Source organism: Meles meles, chromosome 6 (assembly GCF_922984935.1).
Source record: "Meles meles chromosome 6, mMelMel3.1 paternal haplotype, whole genome shotgun sequence".
Classification (NCBI taxonomy): Eukaryota; Metazoa; Chordata; class Mammalia; order Carnivora; family Mustelidae; genus Meles; species Meles meles.
This window is the reverse complement of record NC_060071.1, coordinates 146,174,657-146,194,484: the sequence shown is the minus strand read 5'-3', so window position 1 is coordinate 146,194,484 and position 19,828 is coordinate 146,174,657. Positions and strand designations below refer to the sequence as shown.

The 19,828-nt window shown below is 63.6% G+C and overlaps 1 protein-coding gene across 7 annotated transcripts in view; it reads left to right on the top strand.

The window, feature by feature from the left end:
• Positions 1-19,828, top strand: part of CCDC85C (coiled-coil domain containing 85C) — a 74,356-nt gene that overhangs the window by 51,034 nt on the left and 3,494 nt on the right. The window contains exons 2-6 of one of the 7 annotated variants that reach the window (XM_046010052.1): positions 5,692-5,765; positions 7,187-7,261; positions 14,892-14,993; positions 18,223-18,318; positions 19,175-19,332. In XM_046010052.1, coding sequence (XP_045866008.1) covers positions 5,692-5,765; positions 7,187-7,261; positions 14,892-14,993; positions 18,223-18,318; positions 19,175-19,332 — 505 coding nt within the window. Of the gene's footprint in view, positions 1-5,691; positions 5,766-7,186; positions 7,274-11,557; positions 11,669-14,888; positions 14,994-18,222; positions 18,319-19,174; positions 19,333-19,828 lie in introns of those variants that run through there. The other 6 variants (XM_046010051.1, XM_046010055.1, XM_046010054.1 and 3 more) reach the window with 6 other exon arrangements.

Below are 19,828 nucleotides of genomic sequence, written 5' to 3'. Positions count from 1 at the left end.
GAGGAGGCCCGAGGCGGGGTGCGGCTGGCTGTCCTGCTAATGACCTGCCACAGAGCCTGCTGTCCCCAAGACCCTGTGGGCAGCGTCGCTCAGCGGGAGGGGGCTTAGAAGGGGAAGCAGCTGGAGGGTCAGGCCCTCTGTGTCACCGTGCGTCATTGTGCAACCCCCCCCAACCCCCGCTTCTTCCTCTGGTGGGGTTGGGGGCGGTCATACTTTCTCCTAAGGAGCGACAGACATGATTGGCACTCTGCCCAGATCCCCGTGGCACTTCCTGCTCCTGTGTCCACCGCCCGCGGCACCTGCTGGCACTCGCTGGCACCTGCCACTCTGGGAGCTCATCCTGTCCGCTGCCCCGCGGGGCAGTGCTGGGAATTAGCCCCTCTGTCCCCCGTGAGCAGCCCCCCCCACCAGTGAGCCCTGGTGCAGGGGGGTAACACTGAGCCCTGCAAACTCCCTGGCAGAATGGAATTGCTTTCATCCGCTCCTTCTGGTCCTTGCCTTGCTTCCCACTCCTGCTCCTGGGCTTCCCGCGGTCACCTTCCCCATACCCTGTGTGAACTCGAACCCCCTGCCTCACCCTGACGGAGATGTGGGCTCCTGGTGTGGCCACTGTTGCTGCTGAGGGACATTCTGAGCGACGCTTGCCCTTCGCACCCAGTATGGGGTGCTTCGCCGTGCCTTCTGTGTCTCTGGCAGTCCCGTGTCGGGGTGCTCTGTGCGGGCCATGGGTGCTGCGTTTCAGGCTGAGCGCCTGCTGCTGGCGGGAACCTGTAGACTAGGAGACTGACCCCTGGCAGGATGCCTTCCTGTTAGGTCTTTAGGCTTTTCCCACACAAGAGGCTACTTCGTGCCTAGAGCGGAGTTGGCAAGGCGGGTTTCCAGGGCTAATGGGATGGTGTGACCTGCTCTGGCTGCCAAGTTCTTACCATAAGGACTAACGGTCCCACTCTGATGTCCTGATGCGACCACGCTGCCTACCTGGGGAGGCCATTAGGATATCAGAGTGGGGGGGCGATGGGACCTGGCCCCAGACTCAGCCTCTGAGAAGGCAGGGGGACTGGGGAGCTCGCAGACCTGTGGGCTCCATGAGTCCCTCCCATCCTCGGGCTGCACGGCCCTCCTCCCTCCCCGGGGAACACAGGATCCTCCAGGAGGCCGAAGCGAGGGCTGACGTTCCGGCGCTTTAAGCAAGAACATTGCCTGCCCCGGTTCCTTGCTGCCACCCTCCTCCCCCGCCCAGATGGAAGCTGGATTGTGACTCCTCCAGAATTGGTCCAGGGGGGGCCTGGGGAAGGTCTGAGGGGACACATTGGCCAGCCCATCCTGGGGTCCCTTCTGTAGTCACCGCCTTCATTTTCCCCTCAAGCAGCCAAGCCGGGAAATGACGCATGCCTCCCTTGGGGCCCCGTTCCTCGCCACTGCAAACCCTGGGATTAATTTAATTACACGCTCATCTCTGAGAGGCTGGGGCTCCGAGGCGCCCCGCAGGATCACGAGTTGCCCAAGGCTGCTGGGAAGGATCATCCTCCCAGGGAGCCAAGCCCCCGGGGGCCTCCCACCCCTGCCCCAGAAGGCCCGTCTTGCAGCCACCCTGCCCTGCCGCAGGACAGCTGCTCTGACCCACGGGCGGCCCGGGGTCTGGCTCCTGGGCTCCGGGCAGGGGTCAGAGCCTGGTCTGGGGAGCCGCATGTGGCAGGAGAGGAGGCCCCTCCAGGACATTGGAAGGCAGCCCCGAATCTTCTTCACCTCCCCGGGAATGGGCAGACTGGGCTGTCCCTGGGCCTCGGGAGGGGCCCCCAGAGCGGAGCTGGGAGAGTTCCGATGGGCTGTCCTCTGCCACCCTTCTGTTTCCGTGGTGTCACCGGGGGGCCCTGCACTGCGCCAATGCCGTAATTTAATCTTTTCTCCTCTTCTATAAAAGAAAGACTTTCCCCCCTATTTTGGAAGTAGATTATTTGAAAATTAACGAGAAGGGGTGTGAATAAATAAAAACCCCCTTATCCCCTCCTGTGAGCACCACCGTCCACATGTCCACGCGCCTCCTTCCGGAATTCACTTCAACGCAGAGATATCTGTAAACGCTGAGAGCAGTTCTACTCTTGCTTTGGGTCCGGAGCTTTCCACCGGGGTGTGAAGGCTTTTCCCTGTTGTCGAGAAGAGAACCTTCCTGAACATCTTTGAGTGACAGCTGGACCCTCCGCTGCTCCCGGACAAACAGTTAATTCCATTTCTGGCCGTGGCCGTTATACCATCTTTATTATTAGAATTCATTCTTTAGGATGGTTGCCATTGGAAGCACCGGGTGATTTAAGATATTTCCAGACTGCCCCCATGGTTTGCAAAGTCCACTGGAGCCTGGCGGTCTCAAGTGGACTTGGTTCTCTGAAGCCGCTTGGGGTTCGGGGCTGACGGAAGCCATCAGGTTGCGCGGGGACAGCCTCTCTGCCGGTGTCCGCATGTGGCTATGAGGGAGGACAGTCAGCCTGTGAGCCCTGGTGGCCATGGGTGGGCAGGTGGGATGTTGTTGGGTCATTTGTCCCCCACGGCGTTGCCTCTGCCCCTTCTCCTTGCTCTGGCCCTTGGCCCCCCCCTTCTGTCCTCACTGCCTTCCTGGGGAGCGTGGCGGACCGTGCTGGGGCCGGGGGATCCCCTTGCTCTGATGGGACCCACGGTGCCTCAGACCCGCCTGCTGCCCAGCGAGGGTGCCGGGGCCGGCTGGTGCATCTGCCGACTCCGGCCTGGCCCACGACTCTGGCTGCAGTCCGACCAAGGAAGGAAGTGCTGGCAGGTCCCTGTTGACCCCAGAGAAATTGGCAGAGGGAGCTAGAACTGTCCCTGTACCAGGGAACTGGGGGTGGGGGCAGCGGGCCCCCCTTCCCGTGGCTCAGTGGCCGCACAGGGCAGTGAGTGAGTGGCCTGGGTGCGCACAGGGGACGGGTCCTGTCTTGTCCTGGGTCGTCTCCCATGCCTGGCAGTGTGGGCCCATGGTGGGGGCTGCGGAGAGCGGGGTGGGGAAGGGGTGCGGCTTGTCGCGGCGCCCGAGGACTGGGCAGTCGTGCAGCGTCCCGGAGAGAGGCTCGCACAGGAACCTGTCTTCTTTCTGGGACTAGTGTCTCTCAAAGGCTCAGTGCTGTCCGCTCTGCTCAGAGCGGCCAGACCCTTGGGGTCCTGAGCACTGACCCACGGGGGGGCGGGGGGCGGAGCTGGATGGTGGGGAGAAGGTCTGGCAGCTGGGCCCGGGACTCCCTGGCTCACCTGGCAGCAGGTGGGAGACACTATCCCTCTTAGCCTCCTCCTCTGGAGCGTGGGGAGGTCTGCTGGACCCTCGCCAGGTGGGTGGTGGGTCTCCCCTCCCCCACGGGGCTCACCCGGAGGGAGACCACGCAGGGCTCTGCTAGGTGTTTGGGTCTCCTTGTCTTAACGTGTGAAGGTGAGAGAGCTGGGCGGATCTTGGTCGTTTTTGCCCTTTGTTTCCCAGTGGGTGTTCCAGGGAACCCTTCTTGCTGACAGCATGCAGTGGAGTCAGAAAGGTGGGGAACCCAGGCTGCACCCCCATCTCCCTCCCAGTGCCCGGGGGGGCCTGGCACACCCTGAGCGCCGAGGCCTTTCCCATCAGGCTCGTTCTCATGGGAGCAATGTGGGAAGTGTTTGTCCGTCCCGGCTGGCGGAGAGTGAACGGAGGCCCTGGGATAGGCAGGGGAGGCGGGTATGGGGCATGGACTAGGGTGACCGCTGGCTGGAGAAGGGTGCGAGGAAGGCCTTTGTATAGCTGCGGCCACCGGGCTGGCCAGGGTCCCCCGCCTGGTCAGGTGGGATCTGCTGATTGCCGGGCATGCACGCAGGGTCCAAGCGGGGAGGCCCCTGGGGTCACCCTTCTGCTGCCCTGAGTGGTGCCGTCAACAAGCCCCTTCAGCTCTCAGAACCGTGGTTTCCTGGCCGTCAGAGGGAGCTCTGTAGAGCTGGGGGCTGAGCGAGGTGGTTTGGGGAGCAGCTGCCCGCAGCAGCCCCCTGCTGTGGGGGTTCCCGGGAACGCCCCGTCCCTGGCCCAGCTGCCAGGTCCTTACCAGTGCCATCCCCGAGGCCAAAGGCGGGGGGCCTGGTGGGGAGTGGCCCTGCTCCCTCTCCAGAAGGCGCGGCATTCCTGAGTGCTGACGGGTGCTGACCTGGGGCGGGAGGAGCCGGTTGTGTAACTCCCCAGCAGCCGGTGGGTGGGCCCGGCCGCCCCCAATTCCTGCCCCGGGCTGGGCTGCCACTCCCGGGCCTGGTCCAGCACTGTGTGGGCGGAGCTCCTGAGGGTCCTTGGGTAACAGGGTGCCCCACAGCAGGTCGCTCACTGGGCGGAGGGGCACCTCTGTGCAAAAGCGGGGATGCCCTCAGAGAATGGCCTTCCCGCTGGGCAGGAGCTCTGAGGCCCAGGCCGAGCCCCTGTGGAGTGAGGTCATGGCATTCTGGGCAGGGGGCCGCCAGGTGAGCACCAGTGGGATGGGCATGACATCCGTGTCCCCAAGGGCCCGGGCTCATTGGCTGTGCCAGCCGTGTGCCGGGGACGGGCAGAGTCTTCATTTTCCCACCATTGCATGGTACCCCAGCGTGTCCTTGCCCAGCACCCATCCCCTTTGCCCACCTCGGTGTATTCAAAGTCCTATGGGGTCCGTCTCCCCAGGCTGCGGGGTAGGGAGGTGGCTTTGGTCGAAGTTCTGGTGACTTCCGAGCGAAAAGGCTGGTGTAACCGGCAGACTCTATCCTGTCGGGTGGAGGTGGGTGCAGGAGGGGAGCCGTGGACCAGGGTGTAGGCTGGTGTCTGGGCCGTGTGAGCTCCAGTGAGGTGCTGGTGTGGATGAGAGGTGCCGAGCCCGTCCCATACTGGGTGGCTGCAGACCGGGCAGGGAGGCGCCCCGTGCGTCTGGCTTGAGGACCTGACGTCCCAGCGGCACGACTGCACCTGCCGAGATGGTCTGGTCCCCTCGCCTTCCCTGCCCCATGGTCCGCATCCGTCCTCGGGCTCCTCTGCTCCCGGTTGCCCTCGGGTCCCACCCGGGTAGTCCACCCCATCCCAGCCTGGCTTGGAGTGACTCAGTGCTTGCTTTTCTCCTGTGCCGGCCGAGCTGATCTGGGAGTTAGGTGGTGGAGATTGGCCTGCCTGTCTGACGGGACTGTAAAACTGGTCAGTGTGGTGAGGGAGGGTGGATTTCAGGAAGCCTGCTGCATTCCGAAACTGGGGGTGCGTGGTTGGGGAGTGTGTCACTGGCTTGGCCCGGGCCCCGGCCCCTGGCCGCTCTCGTCCTTAGAGTCCGTCAGGAAGGATGGCATCTCATCTGCGCTATGGACAGCCCCCTCCGGCTGCGAATTGTTGAGACGTTCCTGTGTGTCAGGCGGTGGGGAGCAGAGGAACCCCGGACACTGACCCAGTACTCTCAGCAGACTCATTTTCCCCACCGTACTGGGGAGGGGGCTCCCTGGACCCCATGCCCTGCTGGGCACTGCTCCCTGGCTGTAGGGTCCCATCAGGGGATGCTAGGGAGTACTTTCTGGATGTGAAGCATTACAGAGGCCAAGGGAGCAGGCAGGGAACCCCTGTCCTTCCTCCAGGTCCTGGAAGCCCTGGCCTGGAGGCTTCAGGCAGGCGTGTGGGTCTCCCACTGGAGACCGAGTTTGCCGCGATTAACGTGCTCCCCACTTGTGTCGTTACAGATCCCTCGTCCAGCTACATCAGGCAGCTGGAGACCAAGATGAGGCTGCTGGAGGGTGACAAGCCCCTCGCACAGGTAGGCTGGCTGCGGGGAGACTGCGGGGGAGAGTGCCCACTGCACCCTGAGGTCCAGCATGACCCCTGCCCCCTGCCCCCACTCTGGGGCCCACCCATGTCCCAGCTGACCTGGGCCTTCCTTCCCCCCTCACTCCCATAACTGCCCACCTGCCCTACAGCCATCTGAGGCATCGCCTGGAACTTTGGGATCATGGACCTAATCCTTGCTCCATGGCCTTGGGGTGTCCCCCGGTGGTCTGTGAGCTCTTGGGGCCAGCCCTGGGCCTGTCCCAGAGATGGTGTGGAATGCACAGTTGCTGAAGAAGGGGCTGCTTTGGCCCTCAGGCAGGCAGATTGAGGCCAGGAAGCGGGTGGCACACCCCCACTGTCACCCACACGGTGACCTCCCCGCTCCTGCCACGCTGATCCTGTCCTGTCTGGGGTGCACCTTGTACCCTCCTGGGCCGGGCCGGTGCCCACGGGCAGATGAGGCTCTGTCTCATCCCCGGCATGTCCCCAGCACAGGGATGGCGGGTTAGAGGCTGGAGGACGAGGGCAGTGCAGGGGGGAGGCCGGGCAGGGTGACAGCCTGCACAGGGGGACAGGCAGCTGTGGTCCTGCTGAGTGTGGCTGGCACAGAGGGGTTGTGACCGTTAGGACGAGGGCCTTCTGTGGTATGGGTGGGGCGGGGATGGGAGGCTGCAGTCAGCCCTGCTCGAGGTCCGGGGGGCCAGCTGGCTTGGCCAGCTCCTCCAGCCTCTCTCTCCCTTGTACCCATCCTGGGCTTGATCTCCCCTCCCCCTCCCCTGCCATACCCCCCACCCCCCCCATATGTGGCGGCCAGAATGCCCAGAGTGTTTCTCTGGGAACCAACCCCAGGGAAGGCTCAGCTGCCTGGCCCTGTTGCTAGGCGACCAGCAGACTTGGCGCCGCTGTCCTGGCTGTCCTGCTCGGAAGCCTGCGGCACCCCGTCTGCCCGCTGGGTGGCTGCTGGGAGGCTCGGGGCCCCGGCACGGAGCACAGCCCCCACCACTGCTGCCCCGCACCTCGCCCCTGCGTGGGCCGTGTGGGCAGTTCCCACAGCCTAGCAGGACGGGGCAGAGTGCATGGTTCAACCCCCGGCCCCCACGCCCCCGCGGCCACCGCGCCCCGCTCAGGGGTAGAGCCAGGCATCGAATTGCGAGGCTGGCTCGGAACTTTATATGCTGTACAGTCCTGTGTGGCGGAAGGGCTCGGCCACGGGCGTGCTGGCTCCCTTGGCTCCTTGGGGCTGGGGTCTTACCCGGCTGGGGTCTGGGGCACCTTCCATTCCCCGGGGGCCTGGCGTGGGTTGGGGACGGGGTGTGGGCTGGGCTGCGGGAGCGGAGGCCAAAGTGGCGCCAGGAGGAGTGGGGTGGTGGGGGCCGTTGTTAAGGCTCAGGGGCCTTTGCTTTGGAGTAGGTGCCCGTCCTGCTCGCTGCAGCCACTGGACGGCAGAGCGGAGGCCAGGACCACGATCCGGACCCGAAGCCTCGGGTCAGTGGCCTTGTGAGTCTTTCCCTGTCCCCCTGTTGTGTCACGGTTCCCTTGGAGAAGTGGGGTGAGCACCCGAGCCCCGAGTTCAGGGTGCTGTTTGCCAGGTTGTTCTGTGGTCCAACTGGGCCTTGCTTGTGGCCCCTTCTCCACGAAGACAGGAGTGTCCCTGACTCCGTGGCTCCTGCTGTCCCGGGCCACATTGTCCCATTGGGAAAATATGCCAGTGGTGGACCTGGCCATGGACTTGGGGGAAATGTGCCCATGCTCAGGCCACAGAGGGGTGGCCCTTCTACTCCGTCCTGCCTGGGAGCACCCCTGTGTCACAAGAGAGGCCCCCCAGAGCTGTGTCCACTGGCCCCGTGCCCACATGTACAGAGGGGGAGGTTGTCAGGGTGCCTGTGTCTGGGCATCTGGGGGCTGGCAGCTACCTGGGCCGTGGCCGTCCTGCCCGCCCCCCTCCCCCTCCCCCGTGCCTGCTCAGACCTGCTCCCAGGGGTCAGACGTGGGGCCGTGGCCCCGAGGCAGCAGCAGAAGGTTCTGTCCGCCCCCTGTGCCCACGCCCGGCCTGCTGGGGAGAGGTGTCGGTCAGATGGAGGGATGCAGACCCTTGCCGGGATCCCGGCTTGCTGCTGCAGGTGGCTGGGATGTCGGCACAAGAATGAGGTTTTCCCTGGCTTATGGCCGTGAGCAGGCAAGTGCTGGGAGCTCGGCCTCCACCACACGGGCCCCAGGTGTCTTATTTCCCCGATAGAACTTTCCTTTCTCCCGAATGAACGGAGCCTCGCGAAGGCAGGCTGCCGTGATGTAGTTGTGTGGGCTTGTGTGGGTCCTGGGGCGGCGGGGCACCCAGGGCCCTTCTCCAGCCCCTTCCTCCGTGGGGCCTCTGCTCAGGGTCTCCCAGTGAGCAGGTGTCGGGCCCACACCCAGCAGCCCAAGAAGGGGGCGGTGTCATGGTGCTGGGGCCTCGGTGCCCCACTCCCCTCCCAGGGCCGTGTGTACCTGTCCCCTTGTTGCCGTGGAAGTGTCGGCTCGCCACCTACAGTCTGCAAAAGCTCCCAGGAGCCATGCCTGTTGGCAGGATGTCTGTCCCTGTCCCCTGCTGTCACCAGAGCTTGGCCTTGAGGGTGGGTCGGTACTGCTGGCTGCAGAGTCAGGCGCCGCTGTTCTGAGCCACGCAGGAGAGATGAGAGAGAGAGAGACGTGGACAGCGAGGGGGCCCCCTGGCCTGCTCCTGGCTTCCTGGTGGCAACTCACGTGTCACTTGCTTCTGTATTCCGGTGGCGGCTCAGATGGCACCACCCGGCTTCCTCACCTGGAAAATGGGCGTGCACACACGTACGTGTACAGATGGTCCTAGGGGCATGGGGGTGACCAGGCCCGGGCCTGCCCACCTCCTTCCCCAGCTAGCAGGACTCCTGTGCATGGGGGGCTGCTGCAGGCCTGCAGTGACAGTCCTGGCCCCACTCTAGGGGAGTCCAGGGAAGAAGGGGTTTGCCTTTTCTTCTTTCTCCTGGCCTGCAGCTCAGGCATGGCCTCCTACCGACAGCCTCCCCAACCACCCGCGGGGGGCTCAGCACTTAGTCTGAGCTCTCAGCCCTTTGAGCTGCTAGTTGTTGAGATCCTCCCTTGGGGAGCCCAGCCCCCAGGTCTGCTGGACCGTCAGCCACTCAAGTACTGGGATGCTGGCTCTCAGTCGTCACATCGGCCTCTCCAGTGCTTAGCACAGCTGGACTGGGTGGATACATCTTGGGGAGGCCCTGGCCACCACCCACCCAGAGTCCTAGGCCAGGAGGGGAGGCTGGCTGTTGCCCAGAATAAGGAAGTTCTGCTTCACTAAGGTAGTGAGTGTGCCATCTTTGGAGGTAATCAAGGGATGGATTTGGGAATCCTGGAGAGAGAGATTCCTGCCTGGACCTCATGGGCCCTGGCTTGTCTGACTTGATGATGCTGGCACATAAGTCCCCTCACCGAAAGCAAATTGCTCAGAAACCTCCAGCTCTGCAAAGAGCCGAAAGCACCTGCCTTTTGGCGAAAAGCGGGAGAGAGCGGGATTCGTCTTCCAACCACCTTCAGGGGGCGTGGCTTCAGGGTTTGGGCCAGAGGGCGGAGATCCTCTGCGGCCCCCACTTCCCATTGCCCCCGCCCCTCCCCTCATGGCCTCTATTTAACTCTAAAATAGCTTTAATTAAAAATGTGCCAGCGTGTTCACAGAACTAAATTACTATATTGCAGTTCGTGTTTTCCTTCTCGCGTTGGCTTTAAAATTTCATCAACACAGCTGCTTCCTCTGTGATGATTCATCTCGAGCCCCCTGCACACGTTGTTATTTTTCTGGGGGATTCTGTGCCCGGCCGGGCTGGGGTGGGGGCGGCTGGCATTGATGCTGGGGCTTGGCTCTTGGTTCCCTTGGTTCTCCTCACGACTGGGCTGATGAATGAAGCCTCCCCATTTGCCCAGGAGCTGAGAAAACGTGGGCTGCCATGGAGGGCAGTGGAGGCGGCCGTGTAGGCCTGCCCCCTTCGTCCTCACCCCAGTGTCCCTAGATGAACGGCTCCTCCGTGGCCCTTGTCGGCGTTTTGAGCCATCTGGGCTGGGGGACAGGGGAATAGTCTACCACCATCTCAGCCCGTGCTGGGACCTCAGTTCTGTCACCTGAGTCCCCGAGGAGGATGTGCGATCCCGAGTGGCTGGTTCCCTTGCCCAGGCCCTCCAGGGAAGCTGGCCTCCGGCGTTTCCGTGGTGCTGTGTTCCCACACAGGTAGCTGGTTGTCTGGCTCTGAGCCGTCCCTGCTCTGCCTGTTTGGCATCTAGGGTTGACGGTTACGTCCTGTTCCCTCTGTTGGGGTGGGGTGGTCTCTGCACCCCTGAAGGGCTTTCATTACTTTGTTAGCAGAACCTTCCAGCCGGTCCAGCCTCTCCCTGAGCCAGGGAGGAAAGCTCTTCTTTCCGGCATCCGAGCAGATGGTCTACTAGCAACGTGGGCAGAAAGAGACGGGGACTTCTACCTCTGTCCCCGACGCTTAATCATTGTCCACTGTGAGCCCCATGCTGGGTGGCACAGAGCCACAGGGCCAGGTTCAGGTCACCAAAGTGCCACCTTTCCAGCTGGGTGGCGTGGGGTCAGGGGCTTCACCGCTCTGGGCCTCAGTTTTCTCATCTGTCACATGGGGACACTAAGGGTGCCTGCCCCAGGTGTAAAGGGACGACAATCCTGCAACGCCTGAGGACCAGGGCTGGCCAGCGGTGAGAGCCGTGGGCCCCTTGGCAGCCGGCTACCCTTCCTTTTTTTTTTTTTTTTAAACATTTTATTTATTTATTTGAGAGAGAGACAGTGAGATAGAGCATGAACCAGGAGAAGGTCCGAGGGAGAAGCACACTCCCTGTGCTGGGAGCCCAATGTGGGACTTGATCCCGGGACTCCAGGATCATGACCTGAGCTGAAGGCAATTGCCCAACCAACTGAGCCACCCAGGCGCCCCCGGCTGCCTTTCTTGACCCTAACGTACGTGCAAACAACAGAGTCCTAGGAAGCTGCGGAGTTGCCCGGACTCCCCTAGCCCGGGTGGGATTTGGTTTTCATGAGTCTGTGCCCCCCCCCCAGTCCCTCACCCCTTCTTCCGGGGTCCTCGCCTGTCCCTCGCTCACCTTATTGGAGCAAGTACTGGGCTGTCATGGGGACCTGGAAGGGCTGATGGTCACCGTGGCGGGTGAGACCACATGCATCCCGTCAGCTGCAGCCACGTGGTCCTGGGCAGCACACACCCCCCCTGGTTTGAAAACTGGGATTTAGGGCCAGAAATGACATGGGGCGTCGGGATGCGGTGCCATCTCCCCTGCGGTGGAGTCCTATCAGCCACACGTGGGCCCCCAGCCATGCAGCAGCCACGTCCTTCATGATGGTCTGCAGACCGGTTCTCTGAAAATTAAGGGAGATTCAGTCTGGCTGGTCGGTAGTAGCCGGATGCCCTTGTGAGCAGCCTCGCAGCGCCCCTTCCATGCCTCTGCCGGCTGCCGCGCCGGGATCTTGGGGCGCCTCCAGGCCAGTGTAGTGGGCTGGCCTGTCGGGTCTGCGGGGTCCCCGCGTCAGCCCTGGGAGGGTTGTGAGGGGGCCGGGTGCCCGGTGAGCCCTTGGAGACACGGGGGTTTCTAAAAACATGGGGGCTCTCCGGAGGTGCCCACCCCGGCCCAACTGAGGTCCCGGCAGCTTTGGGCAAACAGGTGTCCAGGGAGGGGAATGGCGGGGAGGGGGGTCGTGGCTGGCATCTGCTGGGTGACAGCGCTCCTCTTCCCTTCCAGCTGCCCCGTCCCTACGGCCGCCCGAGAAGCTGGCTTCAGGTAGAGCTGTCTGGCGGGACGTGTTTGCAGTGGTGTTTGGGGTGGGGACTGCTTTGAGTGCTGTGTGCTGCTCTGTCTTCTGCGGGTCCCCTCCTGTCCCTTCCTGGGAGCTGGCCACCACCAGGGTGCCTTGGTTCTGCCCTCTCCGAGCTGGCATTCACGGGCAGCTTTGCACATAATGGCGGTAGAGCGGGGCCACGCGGCCTCCCACGGCCCTTCTCACCCAGCTCTCCCAGCCCGTGTCCGGGGGTCTGAGTGGTCTCCGGATGCCCCTACATCAGGCTCACGCCAGAGCCCCCACAGCAGTCCCCGTGTCACCTGTCAGACGCTGCCTCCCTTTTGGGTGCATGCTGGAGGTTCTCCTTTGGCACGCGGTCCCACGGGGACCCAAGTCCTTTGGGGGCAGGAAGGAGGGGTGAGGTCAGCTGCCTGGAGTGAGCCCGCCTGCAACTGCTGCCCAGACCTGAAGCCCTAAGTAGGCAGAAGGGGGAGGTGGGCGGGGTCCTTCCTCTGTATCCTGACTTTTCTGTTCCAGCACCCCCCGACGGTGTTCCCCAGGAGTCCCCCGGAAGGCGATGGCTGGGGAGCCTGCCGCAGGACCGCGGGGCTTCATAGAGGCTGGGGTAGCCCGAGTGCACGGCGGCCCGGAGCCCGGTGCAGTGCAGCCCTGGACAGAGGCTCCGTGTCCTTAAGTGGAGTTGGGGGCCCTGCGGCCTCCTGGGTCTCTCCCTCCCGGCCGGAGGGGGCAAGTCTCTGTCTGCCCGCGACGCTTTTTTTTTTACTTTTAAGGATGTGGGAGTCCCGCCACTCCGTGTGACAGATCCTTTCTCCCTGTGTCCCGAGGGAGCCATGTTTGGGATTGTCGCTGGGCGGACATCCTCTCCCGTGCCCTGAACATCCCGAGCCCCCCGCAGGGGCAGGCCCAACCGCCTCCGAAGGCCCTTTCAGCTCCGCTGCCCCTCCGCGTTAAAAACCTCGGGATTTCATTCTTCCAGGGCACCAACAGGCGCATCCCAGGATTTTTAATTTGGGTTTAAGTGCAATTATGGTCCCTCATTTTGATGCATCATTAGTCACATTGCCTCTAATGAGAGATGGTGTGTTTTTCCCGCCAGCTTTGTGGGTCGCTAATAAAGTTCTGTGGACGTGCGAGTATTTATAGATGATCGCTGAAGGCAGGGGTGGGCATTGCACGCGCTGATTTAAACCCTCCCCCCTACCCCTCTGGACGCACATCCTCCCCAGGAATTTATCTGCTGTGGAGGGAGGAGGGAACACAAACCTGTTTTGTTTTCAGTAACAGTATGTGAGTTGCTTCTGAGCCTACTGGGTCCTGGGCCAGAGGAGCTGTGTGGGAGGTGAGACTCAGCCCACAGAAGGATCTAGATGGCGAGGGGGAAGGGCAGGGCAACGTCCAGCTGTCCGGGTGCCAGGGGCTGGTCAGAGAGAGCGGTGGCTCAAATCCTTGGCCACGTGGCCAAATGTCAGTGTGTGTGAGCTGGGCTGAGCCTTGCACCTGGTCCCTTTTTGCCAGCCTGGTGAGGCCAGTGGGGCGTGTTCCCGCAGGATGGGGTCAGAGGGACAAGGACCTGGCGGCCCTGGACGCGGACGCGCGGTGAGCACACCCTGCCGGGGAAGAGTTTGGAACTGGCGCAGCCGCCCAGCCGGGGAGATAATTGCCTTCGCCTGAAGCGGGGTGACGCCCCCGCCCACCGTGGGCGAGTCAGGGAGGCACAGATGCTCTGATGGGCAGAGGGGTCCTCCAGGGTGGGCAGCGAGGGTCAGCACTGTGGCCTCTGTCCTTCTGGTGCCTGGTGACGGGGCGCTCTGCTAGATCGGACCTCTGGCTGGGCCAGGGAGGACTAACATGGCTCTGGTTAGAGGCTGTGATCCGGGGGCAGGGGGCAACCACATATCACGGGTTCCTGGGGATACCCTGCCACACTTCAGGGGCCATCCTTGGAGGGGGCGTGCCCACTTCTGTTCTGTGCCTCTTGGTGACCTTTATTCACACGCAGGTTCTCCTGGAGGTCATGGGAATCGTTCCGCTCTGGCCAGGGTGCCTGGGTGGGGTGGAGAGCCGGCGGTGAGGGCTTGGATCTGCTGTCGGTGTTTGCTCTGGGAGCCTCCGTGCACCTGCCTGCCTTGCGTTTTCACTCCGGTCCCCCAGGCCCTTACAGGGTGCTGCTCTGTGCCCTCTGACCTGTCCGGTCCCCCAGGCCCTTATAGGGTGCTGCTCTGTGCCCTCTGACCTGGCCCCACTGAGGGGTCGGACCTGGGTCTGATGGGGACAGGAGAGCAGGAGGCAGGGAGTCGGTGAGGCTGGAGACTCGTGAGAAGCGGGTCTGGGGCTGGCAGTCGGGAAGGGAGCAGGCTGTGCGTGCATCCCTCCCGGGCCGGCGGGGAGTGCCAGGCTGGTGTGTAGGAGGAAGGACCCCCGGGTGTGGTTGTTGAGCTGTCTTGCTCACCAGCCCCCCAGTCCTCCAGGCTTTGTGTAGGGACTTATGGGACCTTCTGTGTGTTTTGTCTGCCCTCCAGCATGCCCTCAGATCCTTTGAAGTGGAAAAGGATGTCTGGGCCAGAAACGCCCCCCCCCCCCCCCCCCCCCGGGCTCTGAGTGATGCGGAGGGCCCGAGAGGCCATGGCTCCTTCTCAGAGGGCCTGTGTTGGATTAAGCGTGACCCCTGGGTCCCCTCCCTCTGCTGATCCCAGCCTCCAGCTTCCGGGGGCATTTGCTTTGCCCTGAGGGAAACCACCTGTGGCCAAATGTATGTCCATTCACTCGTCCTTCTGTCCCTCCTGTGGCCCGCCCCCCGCCCCAAGCAGGCACTGGTTCCTGTGGACATACAGGGGAGGACACAGGGCTCACGTTTGGGAGCTCCTGTCTGACGGCAGAGGTTCACAGGGACAGGTTCACCCGTGAGAGGCGGGAGCACCCCCCGGGGCTGGAGGGAGTGTTCCCCAGGCCAGGCGCCAGGGCCCCCAGGGCAGGATGCTGGAGCCGAGGAAGGAGGGTGGGCGTGGGAGGCCATCCTCATTTACTCGTTTGCTCTGTTCGAGAAACGTTGATAAAGTGTGCACCGGGGGGGGCAGCTTGAAGCCCTTTGGCCTCGTGGCACCAACACATGTGGCAGTGAGGACCGATGGGGCAGGGAGAGGGGAGGGAGGGTGCAGCCCACTGCCCGTGTGGGGAAGGGGCAGGCAGGAGCAGCTGATCATGTCCTGACAGAGCACGGCCCTCGGCCCCCTCAGCACGGCCTCTCACCTCTAACCTGTCCTCCTTCCCTCGCAGCAGGCAGGCCCTGGAGAGTTCCGGACGCTGCGGAAAGGCTTCTCCCCGTACTACTCGGAGTCCCAGCTGGCAAGCCTCCCGCCCTACCAGGACTCCCTGCAGAACGTAAGAGCCCCTCCCTAGGGCCACACCGCTCACTTGGGGACGCCGTGCCTCCAGGATCCTTGGTGCACATTGCAGGGCAGGGGTGAGGCTCAGCCCGTCTCGTGACCTGCCCGGGCGAGGGGAGGCCCAGAGGTTCTATAGGAACACTCTTGGGGAGCTGCTAGGGCAGCAAGCCCTTGCTGGGCCCTGGAGGGACCCTCCGTGCCTGACGCTGCTGGGGGCCCAGATCTCCCGCACCTGGCGTGTCTTCTGTGAGGTTACCTGCAGGTCCCGGGAGTTGGGGGACAGGTAGCCCACAGGTCAGAGGATCCCAAGGTGAAACAGGTGACCCTGTGGGGCAGGGACCCGGACCCCCTTTCCTCACCAGGCTGGCTGTCCCCGCCCTCCCTACCTCTGTCCCTGTCCACTTTCCCCACTCCCTGCCCACTTGAGTCAGAGGCTGCGTGTCTGCCCAGGGCCCCCGAGCTTCTCCCTGACCGAGGGTCACTGGCCAGGGTGCAGCAGGCCCTGGGACTCCAGGCCCCATGGAAGGAGCTGGCCGCGGAGGGGGGCTGAGTACCAGTCTGCCGCGAGCAGGGTCAAGGCTGTTGACAGGCGCTGGGGGGGATACTGGTCTTCTGCCTTTTTTCTTTTCGGGTCAGTTGACTTTATTTATTTTTAAAACATTTTTAAATTTATGTATTTTGACAGAGAGACAGCGAGAGAGGGGAACACAAGCTGGGCGAGCTGCAGGCAGTGGGAGAGGGAGAAGCAGGCTCCCCGCTGAGCAAGGAGCCCAGTGCAGGGCTCGATCCCAGGACCCTGAGATCATGACCTGAGCTGAAGGCAGACGCTTAACCGACTGAGCCACCCAGGCGCCCCTGTCAGTTGACTTTATTTTTGAGGACTCACCTAACTGGTTTTTAGCACATTTACAGATTGCTGTAGTTATCGCAATAGAACATCTCTTTACCCCACGGAGGAACTCCGCCCCCTTTAGCAGCCCCTCCCCACTCTCCCCTGCCTTGACCGGGCGACCACTGGTGTGCCTCCGCAGACTTGCCCATTCTGGACATTTCTTAGCAACAGAGTCCTGTAACAGGTGACCCTCTGTGACTGGCCGCGTCCGCGGGGTGCTGTGTTTTGGAGGCGCTGCCGTGGGCTCGAACCTCCTGCCTTTGTGTGGTCGAGTGATATTCCATGGGTGCAGGCACCCCCTCCCTCACCCCCGCTCAGCGGCTGGACATCTGGGCAGTGTCCACGCTTTGTCCAGCGTGGGGAGCAACCCTGCGAATGTTCTGGATGAGTGGTCATGTGGTCGTGTGGCTTCTGTTCTCTTGGGGACACACTCGGCTCCCCACTTTGGGCACTAGCTCTGGAACCCCAGACCCCGTTTGAGCCCTGCTGTGAGCCTTCTGTCACACCCATGGTCCTGCCCTCGTCTGTCACATGGGGGTGCAGGAAGATAGCAAATCGGGGTTTCTCGGGTAGGGGGGTGGGTGCTGAGAAAGTGGGAGATGTCACCGGGCTGGCCTCCCGCTGCAGCCGGAGGGGCCTTTGGGAGAAGCTGTCTGTGGGGAGCGCCCCCCGCAAGCTCCAGTCCCACGGCGTTTACTTCTGACCCGGGTTACACGTCCCGCGCGGGCTTCGTGGACAGGACCTGCAACCACGTGCTCATTGGCAGCCTGGTGAGGCGGGTCAGGGAAAGGCTGTCCGGGCCACTCCTGGTTCCTTCCTGCCTATGCTCTGGGAAGCAGCCGCCTGGTGCCTTTACGGAGCAGGCTGTTCAGGGAACCCAGGTGCAGACGGGACAGGAGGCCAGAGGTGCCAGGGGCCAGGCATCTGGTGCCTACTGGGGCTGAACGCGAGCGGCTGTCGCCCCCTGCTGGCCAACGGTGGAGGGAGCTCAGCCTTCGGCCTCAGACTGTGCATCTGCTTTCTGGCAGGAGAGAGAGAGAGAAAGAGAGTGTGTGTGTGTGTGTGTGTGCGCGTGCGTGTGTGTTTTCTGCCTTCCACCTGCCTCCCCAGAACCCTGGGATCCTGTCTGGTTTCCCCACATGACCAGTCTGACATGGGCACCAGAGACCAAGCGGCCCGCTGCAGCTAGGGAAGTGCCCATCGGACAGCGAGCCGAGGCTCTGCACACAACCTGGGACACTGGAACCCTTTCCATCGTCCAGACGAGGAAACTGAGGCACGGAGTGGGTTGGGCCCTACTTCAGAGCCTTGCCCAAGCCCACACAGCATGGCTGGGCTGGGCAGGTTCCCCGGGTGATGGCCCCAGAAACCAGTTCACCAAGTCCACCTGGCCACTGGGGTTCAGAGACTGAGAAAGAAACTGAGACTCAGAGGAGGGACGGATGCAGGCACCCCGGCTCCCCGGCCTCTCCCCGGCTGCTTGCACCCATGCAGCTTTCTGTCTGGCCTCCAGCACTTGCTGGCTCCCGTTAGACCCACTCCCGGTGTCTTCTGACCTCCCGGCTTGTGTTGGCCCCAGGGAGCTCCGTCCTCCAGGCCTCCTTCTCTGGGGCCCGAAGTCCGGGGTCCCCCTACAGCTTGAGGCACACCACCTGGTCCAGTAATCCCATCGAAAAGCAGCTGGGGGTCCTGGGCAGACACGCAGCCTCTGACACAGGTGGGCCGGACTCCAGAAGGCCGACTCCCCTCTTCACCTGGCCTTGTCCCCTGCTCCCAGGGCTGTGGGGAGCTGGGCGCCTGGTTGCCGTCTGAAGTGCTTGCTGAGGGGCGCCTGGGTGGTTGAGTCGGTTAAGTGTCTGCCTTCGGCTCAGGTCATGATCCCAGGGTTCTAGGATCGAGTCCCGCATCGGGCTCCCTGCTCAGCGGGAAGCCTGCTTCTCCCTCTGCCCCTCTCCTCCCACTGCTTATGCTCTCTGCTCGCTCTCTCTCAAATAAATAAACGCAGTCATTATTTTATTTTATTTTTTAAAAAACGTTTGCTGAATTTGGTGGCACACCTCGGGTGGCCAGACAGGTCGGAAGCTCAGGGCTGGGAGAGTGTCCCTGTGGACGCGGAGTGGGGGCGAGGGAGCCTGCGAGTTGGGGTGGGGTTTGGAGCGGCCCTCCGACCTCTGCCCCGGCCTGGGCCTCACACCCCGCCTCCTCACCAGCAGCACTCGGCCCCCAGCTCCTCCTGCGTTAGTCTGGGGCCTCTCCCTGCCGCTGGGCGCCCCTCTGGCTACCACCCAGGGGCCGCCGGGGACCAGCTAAGCCCTGCGGTTCCTTCCCACAGGGCCCAGCTTGCACGGTTCCTGAGCTGTCCTCGCCCCCCTCCGCCGGCTACAGCTCTGTGGGACAGAAGCCGGAGGCTGTCGTGCATGCCATGAAGGTAAGGGCCGGTCCCACCCACCCACACCCAGACGCTGCTCCCCAGGGACGGAGGTGGGGGGACGCCCAGGTCCCTGGTGCAGTGCGGACCCCGGACCTTCCACCCTGCATGTGCTCTGAGTCCGTGCGTGTCGGAGCAGCGGGGCGGTGGGGAGGGGCCCTGAGCCCGGAATACCTTGGGGGAGGGAGTTGGAGGTGTGGGTTGGCAGCAGGTGGTTACCCATCCGCCATCCCAGTGACGGGAAACATACTTGGGCCAGGCAGGGGAGGGCGGGCGCCCCCTCTAAGTCAGAGAGGTGGGGGCAGGGCGGGGCTGGGATCAGGCTCCAGACTCGAGGCCCGTCCTCGCTCGCAGGTACAGCTCCCCGGGGGCTGGTTCACTGGGCCCACACCCACCACGGCCATGCCCCCCGCCCTCACCCGCGCGTGGACATACGTGCTCTGTGGCCCGGGTGTGCCGGCCTGTCTGCGCAGATGACAGACAGCAACTTACGCTGGTGCGGGCAGTGACTGGGACACCTCCACACGCTCACCTGTGTGCGCACACACTCATACTGTGTGTGCGAGTGCGTGCTTGCTGGGGGCCCTCGGTTGGAATGAGCGTGCCTGTCTGAGGGTGGTTCCCCCTGTGCCGCCGCAGCCTGGCCTCCCTGCTTCCCGGGGACCCGGCTCCAGCTTCACCCCCAGCCGTGATGTTGGGGGTGCGGCTTACCTGGGGGGGGGGCTGCTAGGGTGAGGGAAGAGGACCCCCCCCCCGGGTCTCTCCATGCCCCTCATGCTGGCTGGGACCCAGTGGCTCGGGATCCTTGGCGTCCGTGGGCAGCCTTCCCCTTGACCCTGGGGCCGGTTCCCCGCAGGTCCTGGAGGTGCACGAGAACCTGGACCGGCAGCTCCAGGACAGCTGTGAGGAGGACCTGAGTGAGAAGGAGAAGGCCGTCGTCCGTGAGATGTGCAACGTGAGGCGCTTCCGGGCCCGGCGGCGGGGCTCTGGGGTCCGGGGCCCAGGGGGCGGGGGGTGTGAGCGGGGCAGGTCCTGGCGTGACCTGGAGGCCTGGGGGAAGGCACCAGAGCCTGGACAGCCCTGGCCGGTCCTCCCCCCACTGCCTGTCCCACTTCCGCCTGAGAGTGGGGGCCCTGACCTCTCCGGGCCTGTCCGTTCCCGGAGCGCCGCCCCCGGCCCCCTGGGACTGGTTCCGTTCACCCCGCATATCCCATCCCGTGGCCCCCGGTGGCCCCCAGTGGCTGCTGGCCACACAGGTGGTGTTCGGACCAGAGGTGTGGGCTGCTCTGAGGGCCTGCGAGGCTGGGCTGCATTTGCTTCTGGAAGCTGGGCTGCTTCTGTGGCCGCCCAGAACGGGGAGCTCAGCCCTGACCTGCCTGGCTGAGGTGTGTCATCTCTGGACCCTTCTAGGACGCAGCAGGGGCGGAACCTGGGCCTCACTTGGGGCCAGGTGTTCCGTACACACCTCCTCTGCCGCCTCCTGCCTCTCTGGGCCTCACGTGGCCTCAGT